This window comes from Cherax quadricarinatus, chromosome 30 (assembly GCF_038502225.1).
Source record: "Cherax quadricarinatus isolate ZL_2023a chromosome 30, ASM3850222v1, whole genome shotgun sequence".
NCBI classification, from domain to species: Eukaryota; Metazoa; Arthropoda; class Malacostraca; order Decapoda; family Parastacidae; genus Cherax; species Cherax quadricarinatus.
The window spans coordinates 166,158-185,318 of record NC_091321.1 but is presented as its reverse complement, the minus strand read 5'-3'; the positions used below and the strand labels follow the sequence as shown (position 1 = coordinate 185,318).

At 41.5% G+C, this 19,161-nt stretch overlaps 1 protein-coding gene across 1 annotated transcript in view; it reads left to right on the top strand.

The window, feature by feature from the left end:
* The first annotated feature begins 3,593 nt into the window (after positions 1-3,593).
* LOC128697161 (3-hydroxyacyl-CoA dehydrogenase type-2) overlaps positions 3,594-19,161 on the top strand; it is a 30,503-nt gene continuing 14,935 nt past the window's right edge. The window contains exons 1-3 of the mRNA XM_070089821.1: positions 3,594-3,729; positions 15,151-15,315; positions 16,113-16,277. Of these exons, the coding sequence (XP_069945922.1) occupies positions 3,721-3,729; positions 15,151-15,315; positions 16,113-16,277 (339 nt within the window). The 5' untranslated portion in view covers positions 3,594-3,720. The remainder of the gene's footprint in view (positions 3,730-15,150; positions 15,316-16,112; positions 16,278-19,161) is intronic.

Here is a 19,161-nt window from a genome sequence, read left to right as displayed (position 1 = left end):
TCCCTAGTTTTGAAGGTTCTCATTATCCATTCTCTCATTTTTCCTAGCCGATGAGGTAGATACATTGTTGTGGTCTTTGAAGGCGAGATATTCTGATATTATCACTCCCAGGTCCTCCACATTTCTTTTTTCGCTTTATTGTATGGTTAGAATTTGTCATATGCATTTTTAATTTCCTCAAGTTTTCCATATCTGAGTAGTTGAAATTTCTCCTCGTTGAACTGCATATTGTTTTGAGTGGCCCATTCGAAGATTTGGTTGATGTCTGCTTGGAGACTTGCGGTGTCCTCGATGGAGGTCACTGCTATGGCAATCCGGGTGTCATCCACAAAGGAAGACACGGAGCTATGGCTTACATCTCTGTCTATGTCAGAAATGAGGATGAGGAACAGAATGGGAGCCAGTACTTTGCCCTGCGGAACAGAGCTTTTCACCGTGGCTACCTGGGGCTTTACTCTGTTTACTATTACTCTTTGTGTTCTATTTGTCAGGAAGTCATAGATCCATCTACCAACTTTTCCTGTTATTCCTTTATCACGCATCTTGTGTGCTATTACTCCATGGTCACACTTGTCGAAAGCTTTTGCAAAGTCTGTGTATATTACATCTGTATTTTGCTTTATCCTCAACTGCATCCAGGACCTTGTCATAGTGATCCAGGAGCTGGGACAGGCAGGAGCGACCTGCTCTAAACCCGTGTTGCCCTGGGTTGTGTAATTGATGGGTATCTAAGTGGTTGGCGATCTTGCTTCTTAGAACCCTCTCAAAGATTTTTTATGGTATGGGATATTAGTGCTATCGGTCCGTACTTCTTTGAACATAAGAACGATGGAACACTGCAGAAGGCCTACTGGCCCATGCGAGGCAGGTCCAAGTCTCCTACCGGCTTAAGCCAATGCACCCAACCTAGTCAGGTCAGGTCACATTGACTTAAGGGAGGAACACGGCAACCGACCTGGTAGCACAAGCTATCAGGTCTAACTCACACCCACCCACATCTACTCATGTATTTATCCAACCTATTTTTAAAGCTACACAACGTTCTGGCCTCTATAACGGTACTTGGGAGTTTGTTCCACTCATCCACAACTCTATTACCAAACCAGTACTTTCCTATATCCTTCCTGAATCTGATTTTTTCCAACTTAAAACCATTGCTGCGAGTCCTGTCTAGGCTAGATATTTTCAGCACACTATTTACATCCCCTTTATTTATTCCTGTCTTCCATTTATACACCTCAATCATATCCCCTCTAATTCTACGTCTTTCTAGAGAGTGCAGATTCAGGGCCCTCAGTCTATCCTCATAGGGAAGGTTTCTGATACATGGGATCAACTTTGTCATCCTCCTTTGTACATTTTCCAGAGAATTTACATCCATTCTGTAATACGGTGACCAAAACTGTGCAGCATAATCTAAATGAGGCCTAACCAAGGATGTATAGAGTTGAAGAACAACCTGAGGACTCCTATTAATTATGCTTCTTGATGGGTGTGGGTCGCATCCTGGGACAAAATTGACCTAATTTGTCCGAAATGCGATTCACCTGGCTTAACTAGGAATTTTAAGTTTCTGCTTCTATTTACAAAGGAAATTCCCGTTGCCTCTCCTTTCATTGCTCAGCTATGAGCAATACACCTTTCTCGTGTATCAGGAAGCAGTGCTCAGTACAGCGTAAAATATCAGTGGGTGGCACTTAATACCCCCCACCAAGTAGTACAACCTGTCGGTATTGTATACCATTTTGATGTTCAGTACGTTGGTAGGTAAGACACATAGGCAACAGTTAGGCAACTTTATTCCGAAACGTTTCGCCTACACATTAGGCTTCTTCAGTCGAATACACTGTCGCTTGATCTTCAGATAGTTCCTGACTATGGAACTGAACTTCTCCAGGTCGAGGGACTGACAACCTCAAATTCTACGACTTCAAGGGTGATGGACTGATTACATCGTTTTCACATCTCTACTGTTCCTGCCTACTTTCTGTATTCGACTGAAGAAGCCTACTGTGTAGGCGAAACGTTTCGGAATAAAGTTGCCTAACTGTTGCCTATGTGTCTTACCTACCAACCTGTCGGTATTGTATACCGTTTTGATGTTCATCAAGTAGTACGTTGCTTCACCAGCGACGTTGATGGTTCATACCTGCTTACTCAGGGAGTAACATGCATGGCTCTGACGGCATTTAGGCCTGAGACCACTTGATATAAGTTGGGAATATCGTGTTCCCGTTTCTATTTCCGGAGGAAACTTTGTTTCCTTTCTCTTTCCATCCCAGATTCAATACTGTAATAATAATAATATTCAACCCCCCTGGTCTCCCGGATCTTAGGGTTCAATAAAGCTTTAGCTTTATTATTATTAACCCCTCAAGGGAGGTTCCTTGACGCTGGTGAGCTGTATAGCCCTTGTGGCTTAGCGCTTCTTTTTTATTATAATAATAATTGACGCTGGTAAAGGGCTCTTGATCTAGGGAAGTGGATCTGTGCTCCAGTTCCCTGAATTAAGCCTGAATACCTTCCATCCCCCCACAGGCGCTGTATAATCCTACGGGTTAAGCGCTCCCCATGATTATAATAATTTATTAAAAAAAGAAGCGCTAAACCCACCAGGGTCATAGAGCGCTGCAGATTAGATTTTGCCACCGAAGTGGCTAGTTTATTGTGCACCCCATATCCATCCTGTGGACGGTAGCGCGAGAGCATATGGATACACAAAAGGCCTAGGAACTAGTCCCCAAAGGGTTAACAGGAATACATATGGATTTATATCTACATATCTACAGTTCACTTATCTGTTACAAGCAAATTTAGAAAATTTGCTTAGTATATATGGTATCTTATTTTCATTAATAAGATATCTTGACATGTCACATGGTTATTATGCTGTCTGTCTCTGTATTCCTCAATAAGTGGACAATTAAGCACATAGTGTTCAAGAGAGTGACCATATGCCTGATCACATAATTTACATTTAGTTTGATCATCATCTGTGTGTCTTCCAAACTGCCAGAAGTACTTGTAACCAAGCCTAAGCCTGGCCGCTACAACATCAGTCAGTCTGTTCACATTGCAAGTTGCTCCATAAACATACTTATCTATGTTCATGTTATCATAGTGGGTTATAGATCTACTCAGGCTTCTAACTGCATTCCTATAACAATATATTTCATTATTTACTTCTCTCCTAATATTATTCCTAATCCTAGACACAGTTATACCAAAGTTATATTCTACATTCTCCTTCTGGGTACTCTTCTTGGCTAACATATCAACTTTATCATGAAGGAGTAATCCAATGTGTGATGGGATCTATAGCAATTGTACATTAATTCCTTTGTTCCTGATTTTTGAGTATCTATACCTGGCTTCTCCAATGAGCATGTTGTTGGAGTCATTATATGAGCCAAGAGCCTTCAATGATGACATAGAATCAGTAATGATGATAGAGTCAAGCTCAGTGTCATAGGTTAGCTTTAGCGCCATTAGGATTGCAAACAGTTCAGTTTGCAGTGTAGACGCCCAGTTGTTAATTCTTATGCCTAACTCAACAAATGCAGGGCAAGTGGGGTGTTTTAGATTTAGATCATAGAGTAGCCAAGGTGGAGAGGATAAGTGACGTAGTTAGAGAGGGCTTTAGTAACCCTGAATAACCTCAACAACAAACCGGTTGGTGCTCACTTGGCTTTATCTCCACTGGTGAATCAATCTATTATCATGCTGAAAGTAAGTAACATGATCATTATTGCACCTAAAAAAACACAGAAATGACGTTGTTTATAGATGATCTCATAGTAAAACTAATATAGTGAGTTGGTTCGAACTACGGTAGGTATCTCCCAAAATATATTCATAGCTTAATTGTTGAAAAGATTGCTAATTGTCTACCAAAAATGCACATAACATTTTAATTATGTATTGAAAATCTGTAATATACATTATATGACAGGGAGGGAAACTAGGCCTCTTATTAAGTATTTAAGTTTTGTATGCCCTACATAACCTGGAGTTTACCTGTAGAGTGTTCCGGGGGTCAACGCCCCCGCGACCCGGTCTGTGACCAGGCCTCCTGGTGGATCAGAGCCTGATCAACCAGGCTGTTACTGTTGGCTGCATGCAAACCAACGTACGAGCCACAGCCCGGCTGGTCAGGAACCGACTTTAGGTGCTTGTCCAGTGCCAGCTTGAAGACTGCCAGGGGTCTGTTGGTAATCCCCCTTATGTATGCTGGGAGGCAGTTGAACAGTCTCGGGCCCCTGACACTTATTGTATGGTCTCTTAACGTGCTAGCGACACCCCTGCTTTTCATTGGGGGGATGTTGCATCGTCTGCCAAGTCTTTTGCTTTCGTAGTGAGTGATTTTCGTGTGCAAGTTCGGTACTAGTCCCTCTAGGATTTTCCAGGTGTATATAATCATGTATCTCTCCCTCCTGCATTCCAGGGAATACAGTTTTAGGAACCTCAAGCGCTCCCAGTAATTGAGGTGTTTTATCTCCGTTATGCACGCCGTGAAGGTTCTCTGTACATTTTCTAGGTCAGCAATTTCACCTGCCTTGAAAGGTGCTGTTAGTGTGCAGCAGTATTCCAGCCTAGATAGAACAAGTGACCTGAAGAGTATCATCATGGGCTTGGCATCCCTAGTTTTGAAGGTTCTCATTATCCATCCTGTCATTTTTCTAGCAGATGTGATTGATACAATGTTATGGTCCTTGAAGGTGAGATCCTCCGACATGATCACTCCCAGGTCTTTGATGTTGGTGTTTCGCTCTATTTTGTGGCCAGAATTTGTCTTGTACTCTGATGACGATTTAATTTCCTCGTGTTTGCCATATCTGAGTAATTGAAATTTCTCATCGTTAAACTTCATATTGTTTTCTGCAGCCCACTGAAAGATTTGGTTGATGTCCACCTGGAGCCTTGCAGTGTCTGCAATGGAAGACACTGTCATGCAGATTCGGGTGTCATCTGCAAAGGAAGACACGGTGCTGTGGCTGACATCCTTGTCTATGTCAGATATGAGGATGAGGAACAAGATGGGAGCGAGTACTGTGCCTTGTGGAACAGAGCTTTTCACCATAGCTGCCTCGGACTTTACTCTGTTGACTACTACTCTCTGTGTTCTCTTAGTGAGGAAATTATAGATCCATCGACCGACTTTTCCTGTTATTCCTTTAGCACGCATTTTGTGCGTTATTACGCCATGGTCACACTTGTCGAAGGCTTTTGCAAAGTCTGTATATATTACATCTGCATTCTTTTTGTCTTCTAGTGCATCTAGGACCTTGTCGTAGTGATCCAATAGTTGAGACAGACAGGAGCAACCTGTTCTAAACCCATGTTGCCCTGGGTTGTGTAATTGATGGGTTTCTAGATGGGTGGTGATCTTGCTTCTTAGGACCCTTTCAAAGATTTTTATGATATGGGATGTTAGTGCTATTGGTCTGTAGTTCTTTGCTGTTGCTTTACTGCCCCCTTTGTGGAGTGGGGCTATGTCTGTTGTTTTTAGTAACTGTGGGACGACCCCCGTGTCCATGCTCCCTCTCCATAAGATGGTAAAGGCTCGTGATAGGAGCTTCTTGCAGTTCTTGATGAACACGGAGTTCCATGAGTCTGGCCCTGGGGCAGAGTGCATAGGCATGTCATTTATCGCCTGTTCGAAGTCATTTGGCGTCAGGATAACATCAGATAGGCTTGTGTTAACCAAATTCTGTGGCTCTCTCATAAAAAATTCATTTTGATCTTCGACTCTCAGTCTGGTTAGCGGCTTGCTAAAAACTGAGTCATATTGGGACTTGAGTAGCTCACTCATTTCCTTGCTGTCATCTGTGTAGGACCCATCTTGTTTAAGTAGGGGCCCAATACTGGACGTTGTTCTCGACTTTGATTTGGCATAGGAGAAGAAATACTTTGGGTTTCTTTCGATTTCATTTATGGCTTTTAGTTCTTCCCGTGATTCCTGACTCCTATAAGATTCCTTTAGCTTAAGTTCGATGCTTGCTATTTCTCTGACCAGTGTCTCCCTACGCCTTTCAGATATATTGACCTCTTTTAGCCGCTCTGTTATTCTTTTCCGTCGCCTGTAAAGGGAGTGCCTGTCCCTTTCTATTTTACATCTACTCCTCCTTTTTCTTAGAGGAATAAGCCTTGTGCATACATCGAGCGCCACCGAGTTAATCTGTTCTAGGCATAAGTTGGGGTCTGTGTTGCTTAGTATATCTTCCCAGCTTATATCAGTTAGGATTTGGTTTACTTGGTCCCACTTTATGTTTTTGTTATTGAAGTTGAATTTGGTGAATGCTCCCTCGTGACTAATCTCATTATGTCGGTCTGGGGCTCCGCGCATACATGTCTGAACCTCAATTATGTTGTGATCTGAGTATATTGTTTTTGATATGGTGACATTTTGTATCAGATCATCATTGTTAGTGAAGATGAGGTCTAGTGTATTCTCCAGTCTAGTAGGCTCTATTATTTGCTGGTTTAAATTGAATTTTGTGCAGAGATTTAAAAGCTCGTGTGAGTGTGAGTTTTCATCAGAGCTGCCTCCTGGTGTTATTACTGCAACAGTATTATTTGCTATATTCCTCCATTTTAGGTGCCTTAAGTTGAAATCCCCCAGGAGCAAGATGTTGGGTGCAGGAGCTGGCAGATTTTCCAGACAGTGGTTAATTTTTAACAGCTGTTCCTGGAATTGCTGGGATGTTGCATCCGGAGGCTTGTAGACTACCACAATGACTAAGTTTTGGTTCTCGATCTTTACTGCTAGAACTTCCACTACATCATTTGAGGCATTCAGCAGTTCTGTGCAAACAAGTGACTCTGCAATGTACAGGCGAACCCCCCCCGTTTGCCTGTTCACTCTGTCGCATCTGTATAGGTTGTAACCTGGGATCCATATTTCGTTGTCCAAGTGATCCTTTAGGTGGGTCTCAGTGAAAGCCGCGAACATTACCTTTGCCTCTGCAAGCAGTCCACGGATGAAAGGTATTTTGTTGTTTGTTGCTGGCTTTAGACCCTGTATATTTGCAAAGAAGAATGTCATCGGACTGGTGGTATTGTTGGTACTGATTTTTTTTTTTTTCCGGCATTAGTATCTGTATCTGTTGGTTTTTAGTGGAGGCCATCGACTGTGGTTCCACTCCAGGAATGACTGGATTTGGTGTACGATTTCTGCCATTTCCTGCCAGTTTTTTTTCTTTCTGGCACTAAAAAACCTCTCCCTCTTGAGTGGCTGTGGCTACCCAGGTTTTCCTATGGCCTGGATGTTTTGTATCTTTTTGTCCCCTTTAGATGGTGTGCCTGGCAATTTAAGTTATAGCACAGTCTTTCCTGTACTGAAGAGGGACACATTTCAGGGTGAAAAAGCTTACAGGAAGGGAGTTTGCCTTTTCCTGTTGTCATATGGGCATGGAATTTTCTAGGGTGGTCATAGTTGCACGTCCCATCTGTTTTTCCAGATTTCCCATGCCTGCAGATACCAAGTGCATAGTATGTGCACAGGCTTGGTTTCCGTTTGCCTTGGGTTTCTGTGACTGTATTCCCTGTTCGTGCATGTTTGCCTTAGGTTTCTGTGACTGTATTCCCTGTTGGTGCATGTTTACCTGTCTTATTCCTATCCTCCCTAGCACCAACAAAGGAACTCCCACCAGTTGTTTTTGGTAATATATCCTCACTATTGCTAGTGGAGTCCTCTTGTTTGCTATTTCCAGTGGTATTTCTAGTTTGCAATATTGGTTTTATCTTATCTTTGACTACACTTGATTCCCCACTACGGCTCCTGTCTCCCATGAGGTCATTTATATGCATTCCATCCTGCGTACAATTCCCAACTACCTGGACAAAATCTCCAGCTTCACCATTGCTGTCTCCCAGGACAGCACCTCCAGCTTCACCATTACTGTCTACCAGGACAGCACTATCAGCCCCAGATTTACTGACAACCAGGACATCACCTCGTGCCTTACAGTTTCTGTCTACATGACCAGCATCAAGGGCAGTACCATCCAGCCCAGACTTTTTATGTTCCCATCTGTTGTAGAAAGCTTCCAGGTTGTCTATGAAAGCAGCTTTGATGTTATCCTCTTTTAATACCAATGTGATATTAGTCCACAGATTTATCTCATTTGGACATACCCAAAAACACTTCCCTGTTTTAATACTTCTTGTAGCTAGTTCTTGGATATTTGCACAAGGGGTGTGACACCAATTTCCACAAAAATGACAATGTGTCCATGTGGAAGCCCGTTTGTTTGATTGATTGCAGACTACACAGGGCTTCATAATGATTTGAATGGTTGAATTACTGTAATTCTACTAGCAACCTCTTGAATACTCTATTAATAACCTCCTTAAAGTGAAGCTCTAGCTATTTGTATTTCTATTTCTAACTGTACTTGTATGTTAGGACAGCTTACCGGAGTACGCTCCTGTTTTTTATTTTGGCAGTGGTCTTCAGCGTAAATGTTATTGGCACACGAAAGTATTTAATATAGATTTAACCTAGGTGACATCCTTATGGGAGGCAACGTTCTCTCCATACGCTGAGGGTCTGTGGTTCGATTCCCGGCAATGGGAAAAATAGGTGGGCGTGTTTCCTTACTCCTGTTGTCTCTGTTCACCCATCAGTAAAATGGGTACCTGGTGTGGGTCGCATCCTGGGACAGAATTGACTTAATTTACCCAAAATACTCTGCATAACAAGGGGCTTTCTATATAGCAGTATGTAATTGATGGTAGCTAGGCCTGTATACCTTGTACATACTTGTAGAAATAAAGATATAATTATTATTATTATTATTTTTTTTTTTTTTTTCAACAAGTTGGCCATCTCCCACCGAGTATATATTGTATTGTATTACAACCTAGGATTTCAAATGGCCTGTTATCCCAGGTGTAATGGGAGCAAATAAACACAGTAGAAAAAGTTTAGACTTATATTATCCTTCACCAATTATAACAGCAATATGTACACTATGTACAGTGATAAATATAGTGCACTCCACGGTAAGCAAGGCAGAAATAGAAGCCACAAGATAGCAGACCGTGCTTCAACCAGCTCTAGAATGGGAATGACAAGGGCAGACAGGAGAGCGGTATCCACATAACCTCTGCGATTGTCAATCCCACCTTCTTATTGGCTAGAACCTGGTCACTAGTTGAACGATGGGGCCCCATCATCAACTCTTAGCAACCTGGTTCGCTGGTTGGGGGAGATAGCCTGTAAATGAGGGTGTGTCCATGCGCCGAATAAAGGTTACGTACTCTTTGCATGCCACACCCCCACCCCCGAGAAGGCTCAGGATTAGGCTGCCACCTCCCAGTGGTAACCGTGCCGCCATGGCACCAAATAATGGGACCGCCTATCCTCTCCACCATCCAACTCTTAGATAGAGCTCAGCTTTCCTAGTGACCAAAAGCCAAACCCTAAACTCAGAGTGAGACAGCAGTCAGATAGGCCAACATAGGTCCAAGATACAAGCGGACGGTAGCCCGTATCCCCTCACTAAAAAAAAAACCCCCACATCAGGGGATAAAAAAAAGAGCTTGAAAGGGGGGTTACCACAAATACATCCTAACCTAAATAAAATATTAAACTAGACTCTTGACAAAGAGTCTGCCAACACATTTTCTTTGCCGGCAATATAATTTATTTTTAGGTTGTAGGGCTGCAGCCTGAGCGTCCAACGCATAAGCCTTGTGTTGTGATTCTTCATGGCTTGGAGATAGACTAACGGGTTGTGATCACTGTAGACTGTGACCACCTGCGATGTCTGGCCCACATAAACATCGAAATGTTCCAAAGCCATTACCAGCGCGAGGGCTTCTTTTTCAATGGTAGAGTAAGCTCTCTGATGTGGCTGGAACTTAGCTGAAAAGTATGCGATTGGCTGCAGCTCCTTGTTCCCGATTTGTAATAGTACCGCCCCAACCCCAGACTCACAAGCATCAACCTGTAATGAAAAAGGTTTGGAGAAGTCTGGAGACAGGAGAATGGGTGCAGAGCACAATAATCTTTTTGCTTTATTAAAAGCAGTGTTACAATCTGACGTCCAATTAAAGGGAACTTTATGACTGGTAAGAGAGGTAAGAGGGGCTACAATATCTGAGAAATTCTTACAGAATCTTCTGTAAAATCCTATCATGCCTAGGAAACGTTGAAGAGATTTCCTATCATGAGGAACTGGATAATCTTTAATCGAAAGAACTTTAGCAAGTTTAGGTGCAACATTACCACTACCTACTTCATGGCCTAGAAAAGTGACAGTGGCCTGGCCAAAGGAAGATTTAGATAAATTAACTGTTAATTGGGAATTCTTAAAGGTCTCAAACAGAGCTTTAAGTCTAAGTAGGTGTTGATCCCAAGTATCAGACACCACAACAATATCATCTAGGTATGCTGCCGTGCCTTCAAGTCCTTTAATAGCTTGATGGATGAGTTTCTGGAATGAAGAGGGGGAATTTTTCATTCCGAAGGGGGTAACTGTATACTGATAATGACCTCCTGGAATCACGAAGGCAGAGATTTCCTTCGCCTTATCTGTCAAAGGTACCTGATAGTAACCTTTAAGGAGATCTAATTTGGACACAAAAGTAGCCTTACCCACAAAGTCAATTACGTCATCCAGACGAGGAAGAGGGTAAGCATCTGTGATTGTGACCTCGTTCACTTTACGGTAGTCTGTGCACATACGAAACCCTCCATCAGCCTTTTTTACTAGGATGCACGGTGAAGCCCATGGACTAGATGACTCCTCCACTAAACCATGTTCTAACAAGAAGTCTACTTCCTGCTGAAGTAGCCTTTGCTTTTCAGGATTAGCTCTGTAGGGGGAGAGTTTAATTGGTTTAGATTTTCCCACATCTACATCATGGTAACCTAACGTACATTTTTTCGGCACATCCGAAAAAATATTAGGATATGACTGTAGAAGCTCAGTTAAATTGGTTGCTTGTATTTCAGATAATCCATCCATTAACGGGCTAGGATCCTTGAGGAGGACAGAATTTGAAAGTTTAGTATTAATTTCAGAGATAGAGTGCAAAGAGTCAGAGTCGTCCTCAGAGGTAGAGGACAGAGTCATTACTGGGACTTTATCTGGTGTATGAAAGGCCTTGATTTGATTAATGTGGTAAGTTTTTGTTTTTGAGGTCTTATCAATGGGAGCTACCACATAATTTAAATCAGATAATCTACTTACTATCTGCATAGGTCCCGTAAATCTAGCTTTCAAGGTGTGGCCAGGTATAGGTTCCTGCACCAACACCTTGTCTCCTGGATGGAAGGAGCGGAATTGTGCACTTTTGTCATACCTCTGTTTCATCTTGCTTTGAGCTATCTTTAGGTTAGCCGTGGCCAACTCACGTGCCACCTGCAACCTTGAAGACGGGTTGTAGAGTGCTGAGCTTACATCTTCTCCCATCCATCCTTCTTTGAGCACCCGAAGAGGACCTCGTACATTGTGCCCAAAGATCAGCTCAAACGGACTATACCCTGTAGACTCTTGCACCGTCTCCCGTACTGAGAACAGCAACAAAGGTAGAGATTCATCCCAATCTGTCGGAAAGTGCATGCAAAAACTTCTCATCATTGTTTTTAATGTCTGGTGGAATCTTTCCAAGGCGCCTTGGGACTGAGGATGATAGGCAGTGGATAAGTTGTGAATTATCCCTAACCTAGTTAATACTTCCCTAAATGCTTTGGCAGTGAAGTTAGTACCTTGATCACTTTGTATAGTTTTAGGAATGCCAAAACAAGAAATGAATTTTGTTAAAGCTTTGAGAATAGCTTTAGTATTGATACTACGCATTGGGATCGCTTCAGGATATCTGGTTACTTTATCCATAATTGTAAATAAATACTGATTTCCAGACTTTGACTTAGGTAGTGGACCTACACAATCTATAATTAAATTTGCAAAAGGTTCTCCATCAGCAGGTATAGGTTGGAGAGGTGCAGGTTTAATGGAATGTCGAGGTTTTCCAACTTGCTGACATTCTCGGCAACACCTAATATGATTCTTCACATCTTTCTTTAATTTTGGCCAATAAAATTCTTTTGTGATTCTATACAAGGTTTTTGTAATTCCTAAGTGACCTCCTGATGACGTATTATGAGCTATATTTAATATCTGAGGTCTATACTTGGTTGGAACCACTAACCTGTCGTATAATTGCCGGCCCTCTTTCTCCTTACCAGTCTCAGTGCAAACCAAATAATCATTTTTAACTTCATACTTGACTGGATGACCCCAAGAGGATTTACCCATGGCTGCCTGAAAAGCGAATTTTAAAGAAGGGTCCTTTCGTTGTTCCTCCCGGAAGGACAGTCCCTCGGGCATGGAAACAGAGACATCTGGCAATCCTGCAACCTGGGAATAGGAAGGCTTGATCGGGGTCTGTTCACTTGATCTACGAGGCTCTGGCCAGTTTTCCTCGTAAAACAATGTGGCTATTCCGAGATCGGAGTCGTCCAAGGATAGGTCAACATTCTCTCCAGACAACCCTTGGGAAGTTGCCCGAGTTATGGCCAACACCGGAGAAGCATTAATCATTATAGGTTCAGGACACGAAGTAACAGTAGTAATGTTATTACCCAGTAATAACATGGCATTTTTCATGGGAAATCCTTTTGAGATACCTACAGTCAAGTACCCAGTGTAATATTTGCACTGTACATAAATTTTATGCAAAGGAACTGAATATATAGCTCCTCCATAGGCTTCCAATAAAACTGAGGAATTCAAGGAAGTATTCTCTGAAAGGGGTAATATTCCTTCTCTGACAAGTGAGCAATATGCTCCAGTATCTCTAAAGGTATTTACTTTAGTTGGTTCTGAGTTTTCCTGAAGGGAAATAAGACTTTCGCAATAATAAGGGGCCATACCTTTTTCTACTTCTCTAGGGGACATGTTACTAGGGATATTAGAGATTTTCCCGATGGGTTGAGGTTTTTGGGGGCAGTTGGAACTGATGTGACCTACTTTATTGCACCTGAAGCAGACGACAGGCTTGCCCTTTACTCCCTGATGACGTTGCAAGTGGTGTCGTTCTGGCTGGTGCCTCTCTGGATATTGTTGTCGAGATGCTCCATAAGTAGTTTGCCTCTCCGCAGGGGGACCATATGTTGAGAAGCGTGGCTCACCAGGTGACTTGGGTGGATGTCGTAGACGCTCTCCCTCCGGCTGGCACTTCATTCTCCAATGTTGTCGATCTCTGCTCACGCCAGACTGTTGAAAAGAGAGACGGGACCGCTCGGACAAGGAGCGGTTCGTTTCGAAGGTATCAGCCAACCTGGCCGCCTCCAATGCAGTGGTTAAGTCACGATCCTGCAGAAAGACACGAACCTCTGGTCCCACAGACTCCAGCAGGTTATCAATCAGAATAAGCTGCACCAGCTCCTCAAAGTTAGAGACACCACTCGCTTTATACCAACTGGTAAAAGCTTTGGTTTGCTGTCTCACAAAGTCCACCAGGGATTGACCAAGCTGCCGCCTGTTCAATTTGAAGGTCTTACGATATTTAGCTGGGATACATGTATATGCTCCCAACACTGTGGTCTTCACTACTTGATAATCAGAGAATTCAGCGTCAGTTAATACCGACGTAAATTCCTGTGCCTTACCCAATAATGCTGTATGAACCAACGCTGCCCAGTGCTGTTCCGGCCACCTCAAGGCTCGAGCCTGATTTTCGAAGCTTTCGAAAAATTGCTCTGGTTCGGCCTCATTGAAGCGGGGAACAAGCTGTACTGCTTTTTGTAAACTGAAATCGTTTACAGAATGCGAAAACTGCCTCCTTTCTCTTTCCCTATCAAATTCTTCCCTTGCGAATGCTCTCTGTTCCCTAGTTTGCTCCAGCGTGATTTTTGCCAGCTCAAGTGCCAACGACGCTGATTCACCTTGAGACAACCCAGCTGCACCATACTGACCTTTTTGCTCCGTAGGTGTATCATCTTCCTCATGCGAGAACATAAGAGTTTTTTCCCTAGCTCCCGTAGAGGGAGGAGTTTGATGTGCCATCTCTTCTTCAATAAGTATGTCAGCAATAAGTGAACGCAGTTGCGCAGCTGTGAGAGTGCGTTTATAGGGAATGCCAATGGAACGAGCAATTTGCCAACAACGCTGTAGGGACAATTTAGGTAGGTTATGCAAAGTATATGCCGACACCAGGCGTCTGACTCGTCTAGGTGGCATAAGTTATTCGCTATGCACAGTACGAATACCCCAACGTAACACGTTAATTTGCAGAACACGCTTAGCTATGCACAGTACGATTGCAGAATACGCATACAAGCAAAGCCGACTGCACACAAGATTGACCGTAGCGAAGCGAGCACACTGAACAAGCTAGTAGCGAGCTGTTGAACGATCACACAATAGCAAGGCTGATCATAAGCAACTGACACGCAAAATTTGTAAAGCGAAGCGAAACAGCAAGCTACACAATGTTCCTGCTACAAGCTTCACCCTAAGCTCAACCGTTTCTCTAAGTCCAGCTCTCGGACAGGCTACCCATATTACAACCTAGGATTTCAAATGGCCTGTTATCCCAGGTGTAATGGGAGCAAATAAACACAGTAGAAAAAGTTTAGACTTATATTATCCTTCACCAATTATAACAGCAATATGTACACTATGTACAGTGATAAATATAGTGCACTCCACGGTAAGCAAGGCAGAAATAGAAGCCACAAGATAGCAGACCGTGCTTCAACCAGCTCTAGAATGGGAATGACAAGGGCAGACAGGAGAGCGGTATCCACATAACCTCTGCGATTGTCAATCCCACCTTCTTATTGGCTAGAACCTGGTCACTAGTTGAACGATGGGGCCCCATCATCAACTCTTAGCAACCTGGTTCGCTGGTTGGGGGAGATAGCCTGTAAATGAGGGTGTGTCCATGCGCCGAATAAAGGTTACGTACTCTTTGCATGCCACATATTGTAACTTTGTTCTTTTTAATTAATGGACTATTAAGCCTTAAGTACACATCTTCAATTATTATATGGGTATGTATGAGAAAATTGGTTACGAGTTCCACACAGTTGACTCATGAAAAATTTTCTGGAATGTATTAACAGTACAGCTTTTAAGTGGGGAACCTTCTGTTTTGCAATATAATTTTCACTATTTTTCTTCTTATACACAGGGTATAGTGTCCCTTGTCACAGGTGGAGCATCTGGCTTGGGGCGGGCCACTGTTGAGAGAATTGTTCGTGAAGGAGGCCGGGCTCTCATCTGCGACCTTCCAACATCAGAAGGAGCCAAGGTAGCAGAAGAAATTGGAAGCAATGTTATCTTTGTTCCAACTGATGTAAGTACCTGTAGTACTTGAAAATAAAAATGTTTATTTCCTTGCAAAGCTAACAATGTGTGGTTTACATATTCTAAAATATTAATTACAAAGAAGGCCACTAGCATGCCTAGGCATTTTGGGCATTATTTAAGCATAAAGGATGATTTGGAGTGTAAGTAGAGAGGAAACATACTTCACAAACTGTACAGAAACACATGACTGTAGAATGGCAGTGGTTTACAGTGGATGCTCCAAAACTCTGTATTCTGATCAGGTCAGGCAGGGTTCACTTTAGTGGAGTAATATTGGAACAAGTCACTGGTTGTTACCAGGACTGAACCAGCTTCTATTCTATTTGTGCATTGTTTTAAAAGCTGTTGCCCAGAAATGAAAGTCAAGAAACTTACTGAATTGTACAATATTCTTGACTGTCTATAATTGGTACGTATTTTCTTCATTAATAAAATTGTGAGAAATTTATATTTTGTTTGAAATTACTTAACCCAGTTTTTGTTTTGTCTTTAATTTACTGGTAAAAAACTTTTCTTTTTCAAAGCTTTTTAGAATTGAAAGTGAAAAAAAAAAGATTGGCAAATATGATATTTTTACATGAAGAACAGAGAAGAGCTGTCCATAACTCATTTGAATAAAAAACATATAAATAATTTCTGCCTCAGTGAATTTTTAAATAGATATGCTAATGGCAGGACAGAAAAATGTACTACATGCTGCACTAAAAGAAGAGTTTACTTGTGATATTTTAACTGCTGGGTAAAAACACATGCACATGTTACAGTATAGTTACTAACTTGCAGGTGTCATCTGGTCCTGATGTTGAGAATGCTCTATCAGAATGCAAGGACAAGTTTGGCCGTCTTGATGTGACTGTCAATTGTGCTGGAATAGGGATAGCAGCAAAAACATTCAACCACAACAAAAAAGTGTCACACTCTTTAGAAGATTTTATGAAAGTTCAGAAGGTATATAATATGCATTTTTATTAATCATTGAAATTATTTTTGCTAATTTTTTTGCATTTTAATTCTCTTCTACAGGTACCCCTTACACAGACATCTTGTCTAATATAATTTGAAGTTACTACTACATTAAGGATCAAACCCACATACCAACCTGCCATTCATTAACCCTTTAACTGTGGATTACCTGGAAATTAAAATTACTATATGTTTGTTTGTGTGAATATGACTGTATAAATGGTCCAAGACAGACCAAAACATTGCTGTAAGCTTCTCTCTTCTATGTGCAGGTCATTTGCATATTGTTCCAGTCTTGGTATTGTGCCTTTTTGTTCTTTATTCCACTTGCAACTTCTGATGCATTCCACAGACTCAATATGCCTGTCTGATTTGTCAAGCAAATGCATATTGTTGATGTAATCAGTGACTGCAAGTGGTTTCTCAATAGGTTTGTTCAGCTGTCCATTTACCTCTCCAGTTTGTTTTATTTCTTGCCTGTGTAGGTCTGTCAACAGTCTTACATTTCTTTTATCATGCCAGTATCATCACTTTCACTATCCCCATTTTTCATCTTCATTTTTTTTTTTTTCAACAAGTCGGCCGTCTCCCACCGAGGCAGGGTGACCCGAAAAAGAAAGAAAATTCCCAAAAAGAAAATACTTTCATCATCATTCAACACTTTCACCACACTCACACATTATCACTGTTTTTGCAGAGGTGCTCAGAATACAACAGCTTAGAAGCATATACGTATAAAGATACACAACATTTCCCTCCAAACTGCCAATATCCCAAACCTCTCCTTTAAAGTGCAGGCATTGTACTTCCCATTTCCAGGACTCAAGTCCGACTATATGAAAATAACCGGTTTCCCTGAATCCCTTCACTAAATATTACCCTGCTCTCACACTAACAGATCGTCAGGTCCCAAGTATCATTCGTCTCCATTCACTCCTATCTAACACGCTCATGCACGCTTGCTGGAAGTCCAAGCCCCTCGCCCATAAAACCTCCTTTACCCCCTCTTTCCAACCCTTTCGAGGACGACCCCTACCCCTCCTTCCTTCCCCTATAGATTTATATGCTTTCCATGTCATTCTACTTTGATCCATTCTCTCTAAATGACCAAACCACCTCAACAACCCCTCTTCTGCCCTCTGACTAATGCTTTTATTAACTCCACACCTTCTTCTAATTTCCACACTCCGAATTTTCTGCATAATATTTACACCACACATTGCCCTTAGACAGGACATCTCCACTGCCTCCAACTGTCTCCATAAAACAGAGTCACTGCTTATGAGACAGAACTGGACCTTGTATAATGCCACATTGGTTTTCATTTGATAGAAGATTGATTTTCTCTGTCACTTAATTTAGCACTTTACACCTTATACATAGTATATTCTTCTGTACTGTCCTCACTGATACTGCTTCAATCACTGTCATTTTAATGTGTAAATAACTATATTTTTTTTTGTGTACCAAGGTCTGAAGTGGACACCACTTACTACATTCCTATGTTACTATCACTGATTACCTTCAGAATCGGGAATATCTATTACCACTTTCCTCGCTGTCACTGATTATATCCCACAGAATCTGTTTTATTTAGCCAAGAGTCAAGAGGGTATGTTAGAGTGCCATTGTTACTGTGTTTACTGATTATAATATTATTATTCACAATGCCCTGTGACCACCCATGCAGCCTAGATTCTTTTTTTTAAAGATGACTGGTGGCCCAAATAACTCAGCTGGGCCTAAAATGATGGCACACAGCAAATTTGAGGTCTGCAAAATTATGCATATGTATACAGTACATCATCCACACTTAAAGGGTTAGTAATAAATCTGTCAACCCAGATTAACTGGTGTGTGTGCTCCCTGGGACAAATAGCTAAGCAAACTTAGGAAAATTGCAGCTAGGGCTAACACTGGTTTTGAAATAGTGTTGAAAGAAAAGACTTATGCTGAAAAAGAAATGAAAGAGACATAGTATAAGAAATTTATACAAGTAAGATGACAAAGTACTGTGCTTCGAGAATTTCATCATTCAAATCCATATATTATGATCACTAAGGTATTGAGGACTATATTTATATTCTACCTGTTTGGGGTAAAGATTCCTCTTATAACTGACCTGATCAGGTTCCAGGTGAATGACTAAACTATTTCAAGAATGGCCATCCTAGCTAGTACATATATGCATTGGATTGAATATAGAGATTAATCAGTGCTTCAAATACAGGAATCCTTCCAGTATATTGAATGAAGGGCTTCCACTGGCTCTGTCTACTCTCCTCATAGTTTGGATGTCTAGATGTTATTGGTTGACTGGGGAGGAGGAAGATCTTCAAGCAAAGACACACTTGTTAACCTCTTCAGGGTCCAAGGCCAAAATCTGAAGTGATGCTCCAGTGTCCAAGAAATTTTGAAAAAAAAAAAAAAGAAGTTATTTTTTCTTACAGAATTAAAGAGCATATTTTTGTGAAGGTAATAAGACAAAAAAAAATGTTCTGATCAGTACTTACCGAGATACAGTGCCAAGAAGTTTGTCCAAAATGATGTGGTGGCGGCAACATCGACGAATTCCACATACGCGCATCACTTTATTTAGCGGTTTTTGTAGTTTTTTCTTTTCTTTTCCAATTTTTTTCTTTTCCTACTAACATTTGGGGCCTGAGAGACCAATACTGTATATAATGTATATATATATAAACTCACTGTATTTAACACAATAACTGCACTAAAGTTATTATCATATTATTGTTTACCACTGTTGTTTATTGCAATAAACATTCACAAATCTTGTATAATACTAATGTTCTATCATATATTTACATATTTACAATCACTGGACATGGTTTTAGAACTGCTGGAGCTTGTG